The sequence below is a fragment of the Patella vulgata genome, chromosome 7, assembly GCF_932274485.2.
Source record: "Patella vulgata chromosome 7, xgPatVulg1.2, whole genome shotgun sequence".
Classification (NCBI taxonomy): domain Eukaryota; kingdom Metazoa; phylum Mollusca; class Gastropoda; family Patellidae; genus Patella; species Patella vulgata.
The window spans coordinates 51,334,070-51,353,971 of record NC_065885.2 but is presented as its reverse complement, the minus strand read 5'-3'; the positions used below and the strand labels follow the sequence as shown (position 1 = coordinate 51,353,971).

The following is a 19,902-nucleotide window of genomic DNA, read 5'->3' as shown; positions in this document are numbered from 1 at the left end:
CAGAAATCGGTTTGCAAGTAATTGGAATTTGTAGAAAAATTAATTAAGTACACAAGACTTCTGCATATATTTTAGAAATAGTTTCCAATTATTTTATGAATCAATGTTTATTCTTCAGTGCTAAATCAGTTAGAAGAGTTACTGAGTGATATGAAACAAGATGTGGCTCGTTTACCAGCTACATTAGCTCGTGTTGCTCCAGTTACACAAAGATTACAGATGTCTGAAAGGCATATATTAAACCGTTTGGTTAATCCTAATCAACAAAGTATTGGACAATCTGTATCAACCTCTAGTGCTGCAACTACATTTATTCAATCACCTTCCACCAGTTCTACTCCTTCAACATTATCGAAGTCAGGATTTTCAGCTCCCTCATCATCTGGTGGCTTTCCTCCTGGTCTAGCTGGTCTGCCAGGTTTTAGTATGTCTTCTTCTAGCTATACACAAGGTAGGATTTTTAAAAATTGAAGAGTTAAATTGGAAATTTTGAAATATTTAGAAACATTATGCTTTTAGCATACTGTATTAAAAATTGTAGATTTATTATGATATATAGAATGGTTGTATAAACAAATGTGTGTATAGCAATGTGGTGTTACCTATAGAATATGTCTATATATGTATAAAACATAAGAATTGTTCCAGAAGAAATGAATTGAATATTCTTGGTCATAATATAACAAAGTTACAGCTTTTTCTTGAACAAAGTTCCCTCAATTTTTGTTTAAAATATAGCCGAAAAAATTAATTTTTAGCACTCTCACTAGATTTCTTATGGAACAGTCCCTAAATTAAGAGCTTATATTATTTCTATTGGATATTAAGAGCTCTTGTTTTCAGGTGGCAGTGTTTTTAATAGTGAATGGCTTACTGTAGTTTTTAAATGTAATATATATGTATATATTATTTACAGTGCTTTTTATTTTGGAATGTAGGTGTATGTATACATAGTATTATTAAACAAAAACAAAGCAGGGAAACACATCAGGACAGTTTGTCCATAATTAAAGTTTTAACTTTCTTTTGTAAGATGAAATTTAGTTTTATGTGTTTAACTACTATTTCTTCATACACTTAATCTTGCTTTGCTTTTAAATGTAAAAGAATGTAAAATGTAAAAGAATTCCATGACTTATATCTGTAATGATTGGACTGTATGAATATGTTATGAAGTTGGTTGGGTGGCTGTTTAGTCCAACACATGCGCTTTAGATCATAAGGTCTGTTATTGAGTCAAGTGGTGTGGTTTTGAACCCCAGCCTGTAAGGTCACCAGTCCAAGTTCATCGTCCTTCAGTTTCCTCTCGCTTCTAATATCCCCTAGAACTAGAAGCAAATAATTGAAACAAAATTGGATGTTAAACCCCATTTTTATACGCTAACATTTTCATGTGGACGTCTATCCACAATTGTTTGTTGACACTCTACAGGTTACAATTTTTATCCGATGTTGATGAAACTTGAAATATAGGTTGCTATCAGTTCCTTTCGAAATTGGCATGGATTATGGCCCCTGGTTGTACGAAAAAGCACGTTTTTAGCTTGTGGACACTACTGAGGTCACAATTTTTGTCTTAATTTTGATGAAACTTAAAATGTATCACCTTGACTCCCTAATGGTGGTTGAGTTCGATTTTTGTGAAAATGAAACTGGCTGCTCCTTGTACTCAGTGTAAAAGTATGTAATACCAAGGTTGTCGACCCTCTAGAAGTCACAATTTTTATCCGATTTTGATGAACCTTAAAATATATGTTTATGTCCAAGAGATCTCTGTTCCTTTCGATATAATCGCGCATATCGGACCATTACTTTGTGGTCGCTGATAGTACAAAAAATCGCCTTTTTTTTTTAGCTCGTTCTGCCCATCTTTTGCAAAATGTGGTCGTATCTTGCATGGCAACCGCTGGTTTTCTCACTCTATAAAGTACCGCAAGTATTTGACGATACTGACAGATGGCTAAACTGTGTAGCATGTTTAATAGTTAGTATTTCAATGACTTAGATTAATATTAATGCCCCAATATGCCAAACTAAAGGTTAAATAAAGAGTTTACCAATAATATTTAAAAATGAATCTATTGTAACCTAATTTAAAGTTTATCTTGGCTTATGATTTCACATCACCATCTTTATCTGTCATAGGCATATAAAGTAATAATAGTCTTTTTCTATAAACTAGCTTATTCTTCATGAATCCAAATTAAGAATGTGTATTTTTCTGAAAATCTCAAATTCCTCATGGCTTACTCCATGCTAATATTTTATCCATAAGCTGATTATTTAACATTGAATTATGAAAACAAAATCCAAATACTAACGCTCGATAATCTTGCGGCTTGGATTCAATCGTATTTAAAACAGACATCTCGTTGAAAAAGGTGGCAGCATATAGATCGATGGAATTTTCAGTATTCTTCACATCTTTGTAAATATTGAACAGAATTGAACCATTTTGCACTGATATTCCCATTTTACACTATTGTAGTTTGCAGTTTATGGTGTTGGCTTGATTTATACATTGTGCAGTCCCGTGTAATCATTCTATAAAGTTATCAGGCATTTAAAAGAATGTTATAATCTGCCCTGTTACTGACTGGCCGCATACCCTTCAGTGAGAATACCAGTGCATCTAAATTGCTTATGTGAAATTTATTGTTAGTGGTTCAATGTTTTTTGTTTGGCTTGTGGTTTGATGAAAAATATTTGTGTTTTTATACGCCCACATTGAAATGTGGTCGTATATTGTCGTCGTCGGTCCGGCGTCCACAATTGCTTGTAGACGCTCTAGAGGCTAAAGTTAATATCTGATTGACTTTAAATTTATACACAGTGTTTAAGGTCTTGAGACGAAGAAGCCTATTGATTTTCAGCGATTTCCGATAATTACTACCAGAGTTATGGCCCTTGATCACTTTGAAAAATCTTGTGGACGCTCTAGAGGCCTAAGTTAATATCCAATTGACCTTAAATTTATACACAGTGTTTGAGGTCATGAGACGAAGAAGCCTATTGATTTTCAACGATTTCCGATAATTACTGCCCGAGTTATGGCCCTTGATCACTTCAAAAAATCTTGTGGACACTCTAAAGGCCAAAGTTAATATCCGATTGAAGGGCCGGTCACACAGGCTTCCGCGAGTTGATCACGTGTAATTTTGCTATAAATTTTGCAAATTTTTTCTACACGCGGTGAAAATCAACCAATTTGTCTCAGACATGCTGGACACGCGAATGACAAGTGGACCACACGCGCGCGTGTGCATCGCGTGTCCACCACGAGTCCTCCGTGTGTGAGCGCTTGTGGTCAGAAAATGGGGTCACACGCAGCGCGTGTGTATCACTTGTGCTCCACATGTGCTCCGCGTGTGAATCACGTGCCGATCACTTGTGCTCCGCTTGCCGCCCGCGTGTATAAAAGCCGCCGCGTCCGGTGTTCTGGATCAGTATCGATCAATATTCCGTAGAGTAAAGATCAAAATCATGGCACCGAAATCAAAGAAGGGCAACTCCACGCCCAAGAAGATGAAGAGGCAAGCAAGGCCCAGGCCGAAGGCAAAAGTCTCGGAGCCTGAAACTGCTACCGAGGAGGTGGAGAGCAGCACCCCCGAGCCCCCCCAGGGCAGCAAGAACAGGCAGTCCAAGAAGATGGGCATAAAGGTGACGGCTCGTGTACATGCTGCTGCTGCCGCTGCTGGTGTCCCTGGTTCCAATGGCAGTGGAGAAGAGGACGAGCTTCTTCCTGATGGTAAGTACAATTTATGTAACATGTTTTTGATTTTTTATTTGGAAATACTCGTTACTAGTATAACGTGACGTGTTCAAAATTTATTTTATTTAAATATTCGTTTACGTGGCTGTCAGAAAGTATTCAAATTTATTTATTTCAATTTTATTTATGCTGAAGTGTTCATTTGATATGTATGTTTTTCAACATTCCTTACTATTTATTAAAAATACCTTTATTTTCTCTTTTCATTTTGTACAACAGTTGCAAACACTCCAGTCAGCACGAGTGGTCCTTCTAAGAGCACTGCCACTATGCCCGTCGCCACTCAGGCTGAGCCACAGCTTGTGCCACTGGAGAACCCTGCCTCACCTTCGTCACCTGCGTCACATGACCCCACACCCGAAGTTCTGGTGCGAGAGGAGCCTGTGGAGGAGCAGAAAGAGGCTGATGGTCATGCCAAGGGCAAGGGCAAGAAGCCGAGAAAGCCAAGAGGTCCCAAGAAGGAGTGGAAGTTGCCACCTGACACAGAACAGGATCTGGTTGAGTGGATGCGAGACAGAAGTTACTTGTGGATGCGCAGTCAACGTGACTACAAGAAAAAGACAGAAGCCTGGGAAGCTAAAGCAAAAGAAATTGGTATCTCGACTGACTACCTCGGGCACTGGTGGAAGAACTTGAAGGACTGGTACGTCAGGCTGATCAAGGTTGCCAGTGGCCAGGAGCGCAAGCTTCTCACCGACAGGGACAAGTGGGTGCTGAATAATATTTCCTTCTACAAAGGTCAGTACATATGTTGATAATTATTTCAAACATTTCCATTTTTCAAAAGCATTTTTGTACATTTAATTTTAAAATTTAAAACATAATAATTACTACGATTTAGTGTAATGATTATTCAGAAATTCACTTGTCCCTAATAACAGTCCTTTAATATTGTTCAGAAAAATTTGAATGCAAAACACTTAACAAACGTTTACCTTCTTTCAGCTGCCATACCTGATGAAGAATCTGACACTGTCATGCAGATCCGACGTACTGCTGCTGCTGGCTCTACTACTGGTTCTGCCGCTGGTTCTGCCTCCACGTCCACAGCAAGACCCCCTCTGCTATCCTTGGATGACCCAGCTGAGACGGAGAGACAGTCAGGCAATGTGCTCGAAGACCTCGAGAGGGAGGCAGCAGAGCTCGGATCAGTCAACTCTAGTTTCCAGCACAGGAAGAGGAGGAGGAAGGAGGACGAGGCGGAGAGCTGGATGCCCGAACTTCGTAAAAATCTTCAGACCAACCAAACACTCCTTGCAAAGCTGATGGAAAAAATGCTCGAGGACAAGGAGAGGGAGAAGAGCCAGCGTGAACCCTTCATAAGCTATGTCACCCAGACTCTCAGGTCTTGCAGTCTTCAAGACTTCAACAATGTCAAAGAGCTCATATCGGATATACTGAAACAGATAAAGGCTCAATCTGAAAGACCCTCAGCTTCCACTTCGGCTCCTCCAACTTGCACAGCCGCCTCCTTTGGGCAGTATCATCAGTACCATCAACAGTACCCTCAGCATCAGCAGTACTTCCAGACACAGCCCAACTATTATGCCTGGCAGCATGGTGTAGGGGGAGGAGGGGGAGGATACCAACAGCAGCAGCAGTACCCTGGGCAGCAAGAGCTTCAACAACCCAACCTCAGTACTCCTCGTCAACACACAGCATCTTCAGAATCGATGTCCAGAGCACAGAGCACTGCCCTAGGTGGGGATTGGTCGTTCAACATGGAGCAGAGCAACTTCGGCCGTGTTTCACAAGACAGTATGAACACCCCACCATTCTCGACAGTGTCACCAGCAACTCACCGACCTCCCATTCTGGCATCTGCAGCTTTGGGTGCACCACCATCCTTGTCAACACCACCAGCCGTGGAACCAACAGCAGTTGAGAGTGACACTCAGTCTGTGGCTACTCAGGGAACTCGTGACAGTTACAGTGAGGATGAGGATGCATGAAGGTTTCATGTTACACTGACAGTTGTATTTTGTTGTGTTGGGATGTGGTGCATGGTGCTACAGTGACATTCCTTGAACTGATGTATTTTGTATTTTGTTTTTGCCATAGCATGGATTGCTAGCAGTGACTTTCTTTTATTTCACTTGTTATACACGTGATACGTGATAATAAAATTGTTGAACTGTTACTAATTGTTTTTCGTGAATAAATTGAACTTTGTGAAATGGTTTAAGAAATGAAATTAAAATTTGTCGAGTTTACGGCGTGATGAACGTCGGGGAAAAGTGCACTTATTTGTATAACGCACGCCGTAAACTCGACAAATTTAATTTCATTTCTTGTAATTACAACTCAACAAATTTCATTTGATTTTATCGATTTATAGCGAACAAAACTAGTAAAATTACTCCGTAGAAAAGTAGTCCGTTTGCAAAACCTTGTTCATCGCCCAATGAACTTGGATTGTATGTTGCATCTCAGTCAATCAGAAAATAGTATTTGCACCATGTGACTTAGAAGTTGTAATTATAATAAAATGAAAGTGGGAGAATATTGCAACAAAAATGTATTTCAAATGTCAAAAATAAAAGTTGAATAAATACTTTATGTAACTTCTTTTCTTTGTCATTTCAAATATTTTTATTCCAATAATCTTTCATTTTTATTTTATAACCATATTATTGAATGGCAACAAATGTAACAATACATTGAAAATAATAAATTTTAAAATTATTGCAATAAAATAAAATTACATCTCAAATGAAAAGAAATAAAAGTGAGTTTAGGACTAAAGGTCCTAAGCTTACTTTTATTTTTTTCAAATTTGAAATGTACTTTATTTTATTGCAGGATTTTTTTCATTTATTTTATTATATAATAGTTTTATCAAAGTTTTATTGCCACAAATGCTGCCCCCCCCCCCCAAACACATACTGCCACAATGCCCCCAAACACTATCATTTGTCCACACTGTCACTTCCACAAGAACTAGTCAAGGAGCATGTTGTCTTGCCATGCAACACTCCCAGCAGGGGATGAACACCATTCCATTATGAGATTCCTCTGAGCCTTGGCCAATTTGTAGTCTCTGTTGGTTCCTGGTAGGTTCTCAGGTCTTGTGTCATCCAGATTCTTTCCTCGACGCCATTCACCAGGCACCAGGGCTCCATCAGGGCGTTCAATGTCAACAAGTCTGTTTTGCATGACAGGATACCTCGTGCGCATCAGGTTGTGGAGGACCACACATGCCTTGACAATGAGCCTAACCGTGTCTGGTTGGTGCATCATTGTTGTTAGTAACACCTGGAATCTGTTGGCAAGAATGCCAAAGGCATTTTCCACCACCCGTCTTGCTCTTGACAATCTGTAGTTGAAGATTCTTTGTTTTCTTGATAGCTGTCTGTTCCCAAAGGGCTTCATCATAAAGCTTCTCAATCCAAATGCATCGTCACCCACCAGGAAGTAAGGTAGATCTTCTGTGTCCCCTGGGAGGGGAGTAGGCTGAGGGAATCCAAGAATGTCACCGTTCTGTAAGCCTTCTTTAAACTCACTGGCATTGTAGATATGCGCGTCTGATGAGGCCCCCTTGCCACTCACGTCCACCCATAAGAACTTGTAATCACTGGTCACCACAGCCAAGAGAATAATGCTGAAAAAACCCTTGTAATTGTAGAATTCAGAGCCAGAGTTGGGAGGGGCCTTGCATGCTATGTGTTTGCCGTCTATAGCTCCAATCACGTGAGGGAAATTCCACCTGTTCAGCCAATCGTCTGTAATTTGTTGCCACTGTTCGGGGGTTTCTGGAGGTGACAGCATCTCCTCACGATATACATGCACGATTGCCTCACAAACTTCACGAACAATGAGGCTTATGGTGTTGTGTGGGACACGCCAGCCATACTGCATCTCCCTGTATTTCGAGCCTGATGCAAGGTGCCTCAAGGTGATGGCCACCTTTAAGCCTGGGTCCAAGGGAGCTCGCCAATTGGTTGTCTCCTTCGTCAGTGTTGGTGTCAGCCTTTCCACCAGTTCATCATACATCACCGGAGGCATTCTCATAAAGTTCTTGAAGGCACGGGGGTCCTCGTTCCTCAGCTCCACCATCAGCCTGTCATACAGCCCCAGCTGTGGCCTGCGGTTGATCCATTGGCGCACCCATATGGCTCTGACTCTTCTTTGTCTTCTCCTCACTCTTCTTCTGACATCCAGGGCTTGCTGAACCTGAAGTAGCTGGTTCTGATGTTGCTGGAACAGCATAACCAAAGCATTACGATGCGCCGGATCCATGTTGCCTCTTCAACGTCTTGATCACAACTGATGAAAAATGGCCCACACGCGATCTTTTTATAGCAGAAATAACTAGTGGTACAAACGAGATTGGGTCGTGGACGACACGCGAATCAGTCGTGGTTCAATCGCGATTCAACGCGAAAACACGCGAATGGCCCGCGGATGACTCGTGACACAATCCCTGAGGAAGCCTTTTACACGTGGAGCACACGCTATCACAGGTGGTAGGAACGCTGTAGACACGCGGATCACAAGTGGATGACAAGTGCTACACACGCAGTCACACGAAGAAATTTTGCGTTTGCCCGCGAGTGACCACTTGTCGTCCACTTGTGATCCGCGAGTGTACCACGTGTTATCGCGTTTGGCCCGCGTTTGTACAGCGTTTACACCACGTGTGCGACACGCGGTGGCCGTTGCGCCTAATTTTTGTGCTGCTCAAAAATAAAATCGGACTCCGTGCGCGTGTAAAATTTTTCGCGCGTGTGCGCACTTGTTATTCGCGAGTCCACCACGTTTCATTCACGTGTCATTCACTTGTGACCGCGCGTTTGACAGTTCTTCCTCGCGATACACTCGTGATCAACTCGCGGAAGCCTGTGTGACCGGCCCTTGACTTTAAATTTATACACAGTGTTTAAGGTCATGAGACGAAGAAGCCTATTGATTTTCGTATATTCGTATATTGTCTTCGCCGCGGTCCGGCGTCCACAATTGCTTGTGAGCGCTCTAGAGGCTAAAGTTAATATCTGATTGACTTTAAATTTATACACAGTGTTTAAGGTCTTGAAACGAAGAAGCCTATTGATTTTCAGCAATTTCCGATAATTACTGCCAGAGTTATGGCCCTTGATCACTTCAAAAAATCTTGTGGATGCTCTAATGGCCAAAGTTAATATCCGATTGACTTTAAATTTATACGCAAGGTTTAAGGTCATGAGACGAAGAAACCTATTGATTTTCAACTATTTCCGATAATTACTGCCAGAGTTATGGCCCTTGATCACTTCAAAAAATCTTGTGGATGCTCTAGAGGCTAAAGTTAACATCCGATTGACATTAAATTTATACACAGTGTTTAAGGTCATAAGATGAAGCCTATTGGTTTTCAGCGATTTCTGATAATTACTGCCAGAGTTATGGCCCTTGATCACTCTGAAAAATCTTGTGGATGCTCTAGAAGCGAAAGTTAATATTCGATTGACTTTAAATTTATACACAGTAATTAAGGTCATGAGATGAAGAAGCCTATTGATTTTCAGCGATTTCCAATATTTGCTGCCAGAGTTATGGCCCTTGATCACTTTGAAAAATCTTCTGGATGCTCTAGAGGCCAAATTTAATATCCGATTGACTTTCAATTTATAGACAGTGTTTAAGGTCATGAGATGAAGAATCCTATGGATTTTCAGCGATTTCCGATAATTACTGCCAGATTTATGGCCCATGATCACTTCAAAAAATCTTGTTGATGCTCTAGAGGCTAAAGTTAATATCCGATTGAATTTAAATTTATACACAGTGTTTGAGGTCATGAGGCGAAGATTCCTATTTATTTTCAACGATTTCCGATAATTACTGCCAAAGTTATGGCCCTTAAGTTATCATCAGATTGACTTCAGATTGATACACAGAGTTTAAGATTTTGAGACAAACAAGTATATTGATTTTCAATGAATCCATGATATTAAAAGCTTTGCATACAAAACGTTAGCATGGGGCAGAACTTTATAAAAACCAAACAAATTCTAATAGTTTTCTGATAATTACTTCGTGAGTTGTTGATCTTAATCAGATTTTAGTGTATTATAAATGTTTCATTACCGAAAAAGTAAAAATATGCGACAACCCTTGTTGACTGCTCGGACGATTTAGTTGCTGTGGGCGTATGTTTCGTTGCCTGGCAACCTATCTTTGATTTTAAAATTATCTGACAATTTCTTTGGAAAAGTAATTAGTCACCATAAACAGATGTAAAATGTTACATTGATTTTGACACATTTATGTGAAGTTCACATATCTAGTAAAAAATTGGTTTTCTTTAGTATTTAAACAATAGTCTGGTAACTGCTGGTAGCTATTGCATCAACTGATCAAATTCCAAGATCATAGTTCTGTCTCATTTAAGGGCCTTAGTAAGGCACTGGCTTCCGTCATGGCTAGAATGTGCCAGGTTTGAATTCTGGCTTGGTCTGACAAGAATATTCATATCCAGTTTTCTCTTGGGATTTGCAATTTAACATGTCTCAAAATGGCCAAAGTATTATGTTGACAAGACTTTAAACCTCATAGCTTTGAGAAGTTGCCAGATGAATCTTTTGTTATTTTGTATTGAATTTGGCTGGGGACTGTGTCACTTTGGTGATGGCCATTTGTATTGATTAATGATTGTTCCAATGCTTTTTTTTTTGGTAGTGGGATTTTATATTGACATCTTTGTATAATTATTAGAAGAATATTAAACAATAAGATTTTCATTTCTTTCAGGTCCATTGGCTATGGGCTATCCATTGATGTCCATGTTGCCAGGTTAGCCATCTTGTATTTGATGTTTGAATAGATAGATTTTTTGTCCATTTATATCAAATACATTTCTTACTTCTATTGATCTATTGTGATTTTTGTAAGATTGTTGTTGTGTTTGTATGGTTATTTATTGTAACAACTTTCTGAACTAAATATTGCATTATCTTTCAGGTCAAGGTGCTGGCCCATCTACTAGTCGTGTACCAAGTGCTACACCCAGCCCTGCCCATAAGTCATCAACACCCACCCCAGGTTAGTATAAATACAAATTATAAGTCCACTTTATTTAAGTTGATACTTAATCTTCATAGATACATCATTTAAAATAAGGTTAAGCCCAATTGTGTACATATTATTTTATGTCTTACAAGTATTATGTTTTACTATTCTCTAAACAGATGCATCGGGCTGAGATAATTATGATAGGTAAATTATAGCATGTGTATATTATATGTAGCATATTATGTTGTGGAGATCAGTTTATCAATGCATGCCAAGCTTAGGTATTGTAGTAGTTATACGGGAGTATAGTAGTAGTTGTGCTAAATTTTATTAGACTTACATTTTGAAAAATTATGTATCCGGATTAAGGTTTTTCAACTGGATGTTTTTTTTGGATTTGACAGTCTGAATTGGAGATTTGAATCTGAGATGTGATTATCAAAGTTATATTGCCCTTGATACAGAAATATAATAAGCTTGCCTTCAAGCTTCAAGTCATTAACCTTTTATATCAAATGACTGCACTGTGGACTTGTTTCCCAAACTCTTATTTATACACATTTTGTCAGTAGCTTGGTGTTTACATTTATCGGTCATTAGTTTTATTGATATTTGTCAACTTGGTTTTATAGTTTTTTAGTAACTTCATCTTGTTGATAACTTGGCATTATGATACTTGTCAGCAACTTGGTATTATGATACCTGTTGGCAACTTTTTTTTTTATATTTGTTGGCAACTTGATATTATATTTGTCAGTAACTTGATATTCTTTATACTTGTTGGTAACTTGGTATTGTTACTTGTTGGCAACTTAGTATTGTGTTACCTGTTGGTAACTTGGTGTTGTGTTACCTGTTGGTAACTTGGTATTGTGATAGTTGTCAGTTGCATGGTATTGTGATACTGACAGTAGCTTGGATATTATATTTGCTTGTATTAATATTAAGTATTGTAGTAGTAGAAAATGGTTAATCAGATGTTCACAATTTTCTTCATAATATTTTATGTCAGACCTAACAATTGCAATTACACTGCATATTTGATGATAGAATCTTATGGTTTCAAATATGACCTTCATTTATGAAACATTTGTCATGGTCATTAAGTTGTATATGTTATGTACATCTAGTATTATTTGCATGCTAACTGAATGGCAGAAATGTAGATTAGTGAAATATTTCTATATCTGTTTCGAAATTGTCATGTTATTTTTCATTTGAAATAAGCTTACAGTTTGTATTTTTCGATTGGTTTCTGTAGGTTTGTTTTTTGTTTGGATGACAAAGAACTTTGATATCTGTACATTAATATTATGATGTTAAATATTAAAATTAAATGTATCAATAGTTTATACATGTTAAAACATGTCATTATTTTGTTATTATAAAAATTTTAAAAAGGAAATATCTGAACTTTAAAATTAATGAAAGACACCTCAACCTTGATCCTCGATAGTAGGACTTGTCAAATATACCAAGACAAGTGGCATATTACTTGATTTTGGATCTGGCTGATCTGCTAGATTAATATTCCATTTGGATAGAATTGATTAACTACAAAAATTTTATTTTTACAGAATCTGCAGGCGTTGAAGATCTAAGTAAGAAGTCGAGTTCTAAAAAAGAAGTCATTTGTTTAGATGAATAACTAAATCAACATTAATATATTGTATATATAGTAGTCATTAGAATATCATTATTTGTAAATATCATATAGACGTGAAATTTTTTTTTTTCACATAATGTTACACCATTCTTAGCTTTAAAAGTTTCTACTGGTACTTAATACAGTACTATAACAAAAAGAAACTATTCAACAGTCTGTTTTAAATAAAACAATAGTGTGCAAAATATGATTCTGTATATTGCTTAATCATTTGTGTTGAGACAAGACATTTCCCTTAGAAATCATAGTCTTCTAATTGGTTTAATGTAACACAATATTCCATTTATTATGAAAAGACCTCATGTTAACTGGTTTGGCCCCTTGATACAAGTTGTAAAAAATATACACTATTTAAAGTTTTAACACCATGTTTTATTCTAATATGGTTTAATAACCTGTTAATCAGAATAGCAATCATCCAATAATAATTACTAACAGGCTCTGAAATAATGTTTTTAGTTGTACCTGACCAATTAAACTTTGTGCCTGACAAAATGACGGGCACCAGAGGATAGTGTCCGACAATGCCTAAATTTGTGCCATTGCATTGTCTGTGACTGGTGGTTAATTTCCAGGCTTGACTAAATTGATTAATGTTAGCAATTTTTCATTTTCATTTTGTCCCACCCTTCTGAAGGGTTGATGTGTTCATACTATGATACTAAGCTAAAATGTACATGTATCACAAAACTTGGTAATAAATGATAATTAAAAATATTTACTAAGTTATGTAGTAATTTTTATTATGTACTATTATAAATTTTGTATAAATCCAAGTTTTATTCTTTTACAAGTGCTGTAATTTTACATATCAAATATAAATTTGTTTATGATTTATTGTGTAGCTTTGGTGTTAAATATATAATGTAAATGGCTGAAACCAGTATACAAAATGTCATTGAATAATAAATGTCATTCTAAACAGTTATTTTTACAGCTGAATCTCATTGAATGGTGTAAAACTTGGGTATAGGAAACGACATAGACGATAAACAAGTTACTAAAAATATAGTAAAAGAATATTCATTTGTTTAAAAAGAAAATAGACTTTAGATGCATAATAGCCTTTTAAATAGGCATATAAATAATATATAAATATAAAATGTGATTGTTTTGAAAATTAACACGGATGTGACCAGAGATTTATCTGTACAGCTTTGGTGTATAGTCTTCTCAAGGTACAAGATGTGAAATTTCTTACAACTGTTCTATATTTTGTTACCTTGTTTATCACCTATTGTATTGGTTGTCCAGTTTGCAGAATAAAGCACATGCTTCAAAAGCAAAAATAATCTTCATTAGTCTGGTTGGTGCTGAAAAGTAGAATGTTAAATCCCATTCATTCATTCCCAAAGCAAAAAAACCCCACACACTTTCTGTTCATCTGTTGCTCACCTCACCTCCTAAACCAAATATAGTAAGAGATAATATATTGGATTTCCTGCCAATTTTAGTGGCCATTTCGATTTAGAAAGTTTGTTAAATGGTAGGCTGAAAATGAAATGGGGTGTAATGTCCTACTTTTCTTCGACTGGGTTAATGAAGACGGGTGTACAGTGACTGTGCTATGAGCCAAGTTTGTCCCGACAGGGGTGCTACAGCCTACTCTTATATCAAATTCCACCTGTCAAGGGTTCTTTTATGTGGAACTAGACGTTGTCCTTGTCAGGCTCTCCATCCTGCATCACAGACTAGGGGGAACTTGCTCGGCCATCGGCATCTAAATTAAATGAAATGGGGTTTAACATGCTTATGTTCTACAGTTACTGGGCTAATGAAGAAGGGGATGTATACGCCAAACAGTGGGGGAAATTTTGCCGGAACAGTGACACTATGGCTCACTGTTATAACTAATTCCAACGGTCAGTGGTTCTTTTACATGCACGTTAATGTTTACAAGGGACTTCGGTTTTCTGTCCTGTCCGAACAACTATTAATTTTTCATTTTCCGGAAATTTTGCCGGAACAGTGACACTATGGCTCACTGTTATAACTAATTCCAACAGTCAGTGGTTCTTTTACATGCACGTTAATGTTTACAAGGGACTTCGGTTTTCTGTCCTGTCCGAACAACTATTAATTTTTCATTTTCCGACCTACTGTCTTTCACTGGGGGGAACCACCCCAGAAAATCCTAATGAACTTTCAGGGCTAACACCAGGATCAAACAGGGGACCTCCAGCTTACTCGACATCCAATCTATTTAAAACACAGATCCTATTTCAGTTCAAAATTTTGTTTTACTTGTCTTTACTACACTAAGATCTGGAAGAGTTGTTGTCATTGATGTGTTCTGGATGATGTGAGGCTTTAGGCAATGAAACAGTCTGTTATGGTACACGGAACTGTGGGTAATCTACTAGAAACTTCAATGCTGATTGGTTAATCAAATGTCTGACGTTATAGGGTCAAAAGCCACTCGTATGACCTGACGCGATCTATCACTACAACCGGTCAGATCTTCGTGTAGTGTAGAACATTGAAAGTATAAAAAAAAAAAAAAAAAATATAGATCTGTATTTTAATCAGATTGCTCGACATCCAGATCGGAACTAAATGAAGTGAAATGGGGTTTAACGTCCTATTCTGAACTAACTGGGCTAATGAAGAAGGGTATACGCCATACAGTGTACTATGAGGGACATTTTGCCTGGACTATGGCCTACTGTTATTTTGAATTCCAACAGTCAAGGGTTCTTTTACGTCGGGCCCGTAGCCAGATCATAAAATTTGGTGGGGCTATGGAATTTTTTGGAGGGGCTGAGAATGTGGCCGTCTAAGTACGTCCCTACAAAATCATTATTGTTGGCGAAATATTTGGAGGGGGGGGGGGGGCTAAGCTGTAGGCATACATGCCAGTGTGTACAATGAACTTTCTTGGCCAACACCTGGATCCAACACGGGACCTTGCAGTTTAGTGATCAAACCTCAGACCTGGTTATAGTGAACAAGTGCCTCACTCACTGAGCCTCCACAGCTCCTAAATGGTACAGAGGTGTGCATCCTGAGCCAAAGCAAAGCAACACAATTTATAATTTTGTCGACAACACACACCATTCAAAATTGAATTCTAATCTCTATCATACTATGGAAAAAGATTCATTTTTCCAGAGGGGTTGGCCAATTTATAGAGGACAATAAAATGTCAAAATTTCCATTCCACTATCGCATATATTTATTTACGTAATGGATATCTCTTGAGTGCATAAACATTCGGATATTGCGACACTTCTTTTCTCTGTGTAGGGGACCTTTAGATTAATAAGAATAAGAAGCGAGTTTATTCTAAATTTATATACGCCGTGCCAATCAAGATCGGCTGAACGACGATGTGAATCTAGTACAACTGCATGCGCGCGAAAACAAATGACAAGTAATGGCGACCGAGGGAAAGGGATTAGTCCAGAAACTACTAATTCGAGAGATTTCAGGGAAATGGAAGCAGCAAAAGAGGGATTTATCACTCTTACCATTTAACAGAATACCTGGCCGAATGTGCTATTTGCTCAAAAACCTGGTATCTCGATCTATATTAGAAGACGGACATGTTTTTCTTGGTTTCACAAAGTCCGGCAAGTTTGTTGTTTCATACTCACTTCAGATCGGAGGAGATCATACAAGTGAAACGGTATTTCCGACATATAACTATAAACTTCAGTGGTGGTTATTTATCCCTAAGAAACCACTCCATCTTGTGTCTGAAGTACGACTGTTTAGTGAAGGAGACATCTGCAAAGAACTGTTTATAGCATTTTGTGAATGGCCTGAAGATGAAGATAAAATATTTGTTTATGGTCATTCTATTCCAGGTGATGGTGATGATTCGTGTTTTTGTTATGTTACAATTACGGCTGTACCTTATATTGGTCTGTGTTTAGACTGTAAAAGTATGGACACAGAAAATATTGAAATTGAAGATCAAAGTGGTAATGGAAGTAGACAAATCAAAAAAGTGAAAAAGAAGTGTTTATTGCATAGTTTTTGTGTTCACAGTAAATATGACATGTCCCCACCATATCCTGCCTTCTCACCAAGTGTCCAGTTAAAACTGGATGGAATAGTTGTTTTAAATACAGGTGTGTCATTGGTGGCTTTTCAAGTTGAACCTAAAAACCTTGGAAAACCGAACTCTTTAGATGTTACTGGCAACAGAACTCTAATAGGATCTAGTCTTGCATTCAACAATAGTACAAAAGCCAATCTTCCTACAAATTCTACGCCATCTCCAAAAGAACTTGGTTTAGTCTTTAAAAATTTGTGCCCAGATTGTAAAAATTTACCATGTTTTTGCAATCCAGTTGATGAAATGTGTGAACTATCAGAAGAAAATGTTAGAAGTCCAAACCATGAAAAATCTAACAATGTCTCGCCTAGTCGTAACATGTCAAAGTGCTCAAAAATGTGTGAAATGTGTAATAGCCTTCCAGAAGATTGCAGATGTGATGTGGTAGTGCGTCAGCCGCTTCAAGCTAAAAATGATAGTAGTAATTCACTTAGTGTTGCATCTTCTACCTCCCCACAACGATCTTCAATTCATAAAACTTCTAAAAAACGCTCCTTTGAATTAATTAACTGTGGAGAAATTGGTGAATCAACATCTCATGCTACTACAACTCATTTAGACCAAGATAGTGTACCAACATGTACATTTTCTTCACCCAGCCCCAAAATTTGTTCAGAACGAACTTTTTTCTCACCAAGTAATAGCAATAGTAGTATGACATCTAGGAGTTCTGAAGGTGTTCATGTGCATACAAATATTGCAAGAACTGTAACATATTCATCTCGATTTTATGAGGTACATGAATGTGTTGTAGATTCACCAGTAACTTTAGAAGATGAATATGATCTGGCATATAGAAGTGTTTTACCTGTAGATGTTTGTTCTTACAGAAAAACATTATCAATTGCTAAAAATGTTTCTGCAACAATGCCAGTAATATCGGTTTTACAAATGACATTTGACATTGAACATTATATGATTGAAGTAGTTCACCAACAAGCTGTATGGGGGAAACGTTTTGTAGCCTTTTATAATTATGATCTCCAGATACTAGATGTTGAACTAGACGGTCAGGTACTTGGCACAGTTTATGCTTTAATACAGGCTAAAGATCAAAATACAAAGTCTTCAAAACCTTGTAAAATTCCAATCAAATTGTATCGAACACAGTTTACGTTTCATCTTAATTTATGTACGGGTATTTATTCTACATGGAATATAGGTGATCTTACAACTGTGGATGAACGTAATCCAAATGAATGTGAATGGAAATCAAGTACAAAGGAATGCAATCTGCTTCGTAGAAAAGCTTTAATACCTAAAGCATTTTATAGGAGTGTTCATATGTTATCTAATGAAGCTGGAATTAAAGGGCAGTCTAAGAAAATGTTAGTAGCACCACATCATAGTCACACCACTGCCATAATACTGTAGAATTAAAGATACATTATGGGAGATTAGATAAAGAGCTGGCAGTTCTCACTATAATAGTTAAAAACTAGATAATGTAGAGGGATTTGATGAAAATTTCAGTCAAATTGATCCACTATGAACCAAGATTTTAGCGATTAAATTTTCGGCCTAGCCTCAATCATCATTACTAAAGTCAGTACGATAAAAAACATAGTCTCGATTATCCATTTCATGATTAAATCAGAACCTAAATCAGAACCTAATCTAATAAACATCACAGGCTAGCGATGACATCGAGAGTTGATTATGGTCTGGATAAGTTAATGTCTAATAATAATTTAGATAACATTTCAGGCCTATAGAAAGACCTGCAGCAGGCAGATTTAGCTCTTGCATAATGTACATGTATGTTTAAAATTGAGTCTGTCATTTTTGATCATCGGAACTTTTATCCTTCGGATAATGTAGTTGTTACTTTTCATAAACCAATTTTGTAATCAACAAGTGTATTACAATTACAGTTAACAAGCAGTCTGAGCACAAGGTACTTACTGAGGGTTTCCCTATACTGGAAGATAATTAGTATTCCTAAAGTTAAAATGACCAGAAAAAATGAGGACTTCATGATGTCAGAAATGAATGAAATGTTTTGTAAATTTTGTTGTTGAATTTAGTTAAATATTACTTGAATAAAATATATTTTGAAGAAAAACTTTGCTCTATATGGTGGTTTCGCAATCTGATTAAAACACAGATCTTATTTTGTTTCGTTTTTTATTGTTCATAATTTCGTTTTACTTCCTTTACTGCATGAGGATCTGGAAGAGTTGTTATATAACCCCCATTCTGGTTGATGTGAGAGATTAGCCATGGAAATTGTCTGTTATGGTCAGTTCTTCGAGTGCGGTGCACAGAACTGTGAATAGACATTTTCGCAGCAAAGAGAAAAGCAAAAGTTGTATTTTCCAAATACCCACTCAATACATCAAAGCTGATTGGTTATCCAAATGTCTGATTTCATAAGGTCAAAAGCAGCTCATATGACCCCTTATGCGACATCCCACTATAACCGGTTTGATTTTCACATAGTGGAGACCATCAAAAGTTTAAAAAAAACGAAACGAAATATAGATCTGTAGTTTAATCAGATCAGTGGCTTCATAAATCTAATTTAATTTGAAAGCCAATGTATATTTCTTGGGAGTATAAAAGTAAATATATTATTTGATTGCAAATGACTACTGTTTACAATTGGTGTAATAATAGAGGTTGAAACAATTCAGAGCCCAACCTTCGGTGAGGCAAGCGCCCCTTAAATCTGCTTGCTGATATAATATTAGGCTTACCATAGTGATTTTTTACTTGATTGGTTGATGCTTTGGGACACCATAACTTTAGTTCTAATTAAGTGAGAGTGATGAAATGTGGTGTATAGTTTTATTACATAAATACCTTGACCTAAGTTTGGTAATGAGCATTTTCTGCCCAGGGTAAGCAGAGCGATAAGCAATTTGATTGGTCGAGACAATAACTCTCATTCACACTTGGCGTAGATGTTTGATTGGTCAAGACTTTGAAAAATAACAACTCTGCTTTTAATTGAGGTAGAATGGTTAAACTTGATGTAGATGTTCATTAGGTGAATGTCTTGATAACTTTGATTCTATCTGATAGAGATTGACGAAACTTAGTGTATAGTTGATAATCAGTTTGATTGCTTGATACTTTTGAAAAAAATAAATGTGCAATTAATTAATATTTTTTTATTTTGGGATTTCGGCGGGGGACATCAGCCTCACCGTTGCCTGTTTGACTTGCAACAAGCAACCATTAACTCCAATAAAAAGAGCATGAACTAAAATTCAGTCTTGTAGATGTTTGCAAGAATTGTGTTCAAACAGAAGACAGTGGTGCCTTTAACAATGATTGCAATGTGGAAGATTACATGCAAATTAAGTCAAACTTGTGTCAAACAGAAATGGAAAAGATCATTGGAGTTTTAAAATCTCGTCCAGTAGCGGATACAGTTATTTGTTTTGGGGGTGGGGTGGGGGCCTT

General features: G+C 37.2%; 3 protein-coding genes across 9 annotated transcripts in view; all 3 read left to right on the top strand.

Moving 5' to 3' along the window:
- Positions 1-13,354, top strand: part of LOC126828774 (chromodomain-helicase-DNA-binding protein 4) — a 44,301-nt gene extending 30,947 nt beyond the window's left edge. For 3 of the 6 annotated variants that reach the window (XM_050558754.2, XM_050558751.2, XM_050558750.2), the window contains 4 exons: positions 119-451; positions 10,502-10,543; positions 10,712-10,792; positions 12,340-13,354. In XM_050558754.2, the coding sequence (XP_050414711.1) occupies positions 119-451; positions 10,502-10,543; positions 10,712-10,792; positions 12,340-12,410 (527 nt within the window). In that variant the 3' untranslated portion in view covers positions 12,411-13,354. Of the gene's footprint in view, positions 1-118; positions 452-10,501; positions 10,544-10,711; positions 10,793-10,938; positions 10,967-12,339 lie in introns of all 6 variants that reach the window. The other 3 variants (XM_050558753.2, XM_050558755.2, XM_050558752.2) reach the window with 3 other exon arrangements.
- On the top strand, positions 3,125-6,340 carry LOC126828776 (uncharacterized). Of its 2 annotated transcripts, XM_050558756.1 has the most exons (3): positions 3,125-3,748; positions 3,992-4,510; positions 4,718-6,340. In XM_050558756.1, exons 1-3 carry the CDS (start codon positions 3,484-3,486, stop codon positions 5,722-5,724), a joined length of 1,791 nt encoding a protein of 596 aa, XP_050414713.1. In that variant the 5' UTR covers positions 3,125-3,483; the 3' UTR covers positions 5,725-6,340. The 2 variants fall into 2 exon arrangements, with proteins under 2 accessions (XP_050414713.1, XP_050414714.1); XM_050558757.1 differs by having other exon boundaries at positions 3,125-4,510.
- A 2,349-nt stretch (positions 13,355-15,703) lies between the features above and the next one.
- LOC126827832 (uncharacterized) lies at positions 15,704-18,556 on the top strand. The gene has a single exon (XM_050557398.2). The coding sequence runs from the start codon at positions 15,805-15,807 to the stop codon at positions 17,863-17,865; it is 2,061 nt and encodes a 686-aa protein (XP_050413355.1). The 5' UTR covers positions 15,704-15,804; the 3' UTR covers positions 17,866-18,556.
- Positions 18,557-19,902: the final 1,346 nt, after the last annotated feature.

Excerpts from the sequence above, each read along its gene's own strand:
- LOC126828776 (XM_050558756.1), top strand. The coding sequence starts at position 3,484 with ATGGCACCGAAATCAAAGAAGGGCAACTCCACGCCCAAGAAGATGAAG. Across the intron at positions 3,749-3,991 it reads GGACGAGCTTCTTCCTGATG|TTGCAAACACTCCAGTCAGC; the intron begins GTAAGTACAATT and ends TTTGTACAACAG. Across the intron at positions 4,511-4,717 it reads TAATATTTCCTTCTACAAAG|CTGCCATACCTGATGAAGAA; the intron begins GTCAGTACATAT and ends ACCTTCTTTCAG.
- LOC126827832 (XM_050557398.2), top strand. The coding sequence starts at position 15,805 with ATGGCGACCGAGGGAAAGGGATTAGTCCAGAAACTACTAATTCGAGAG.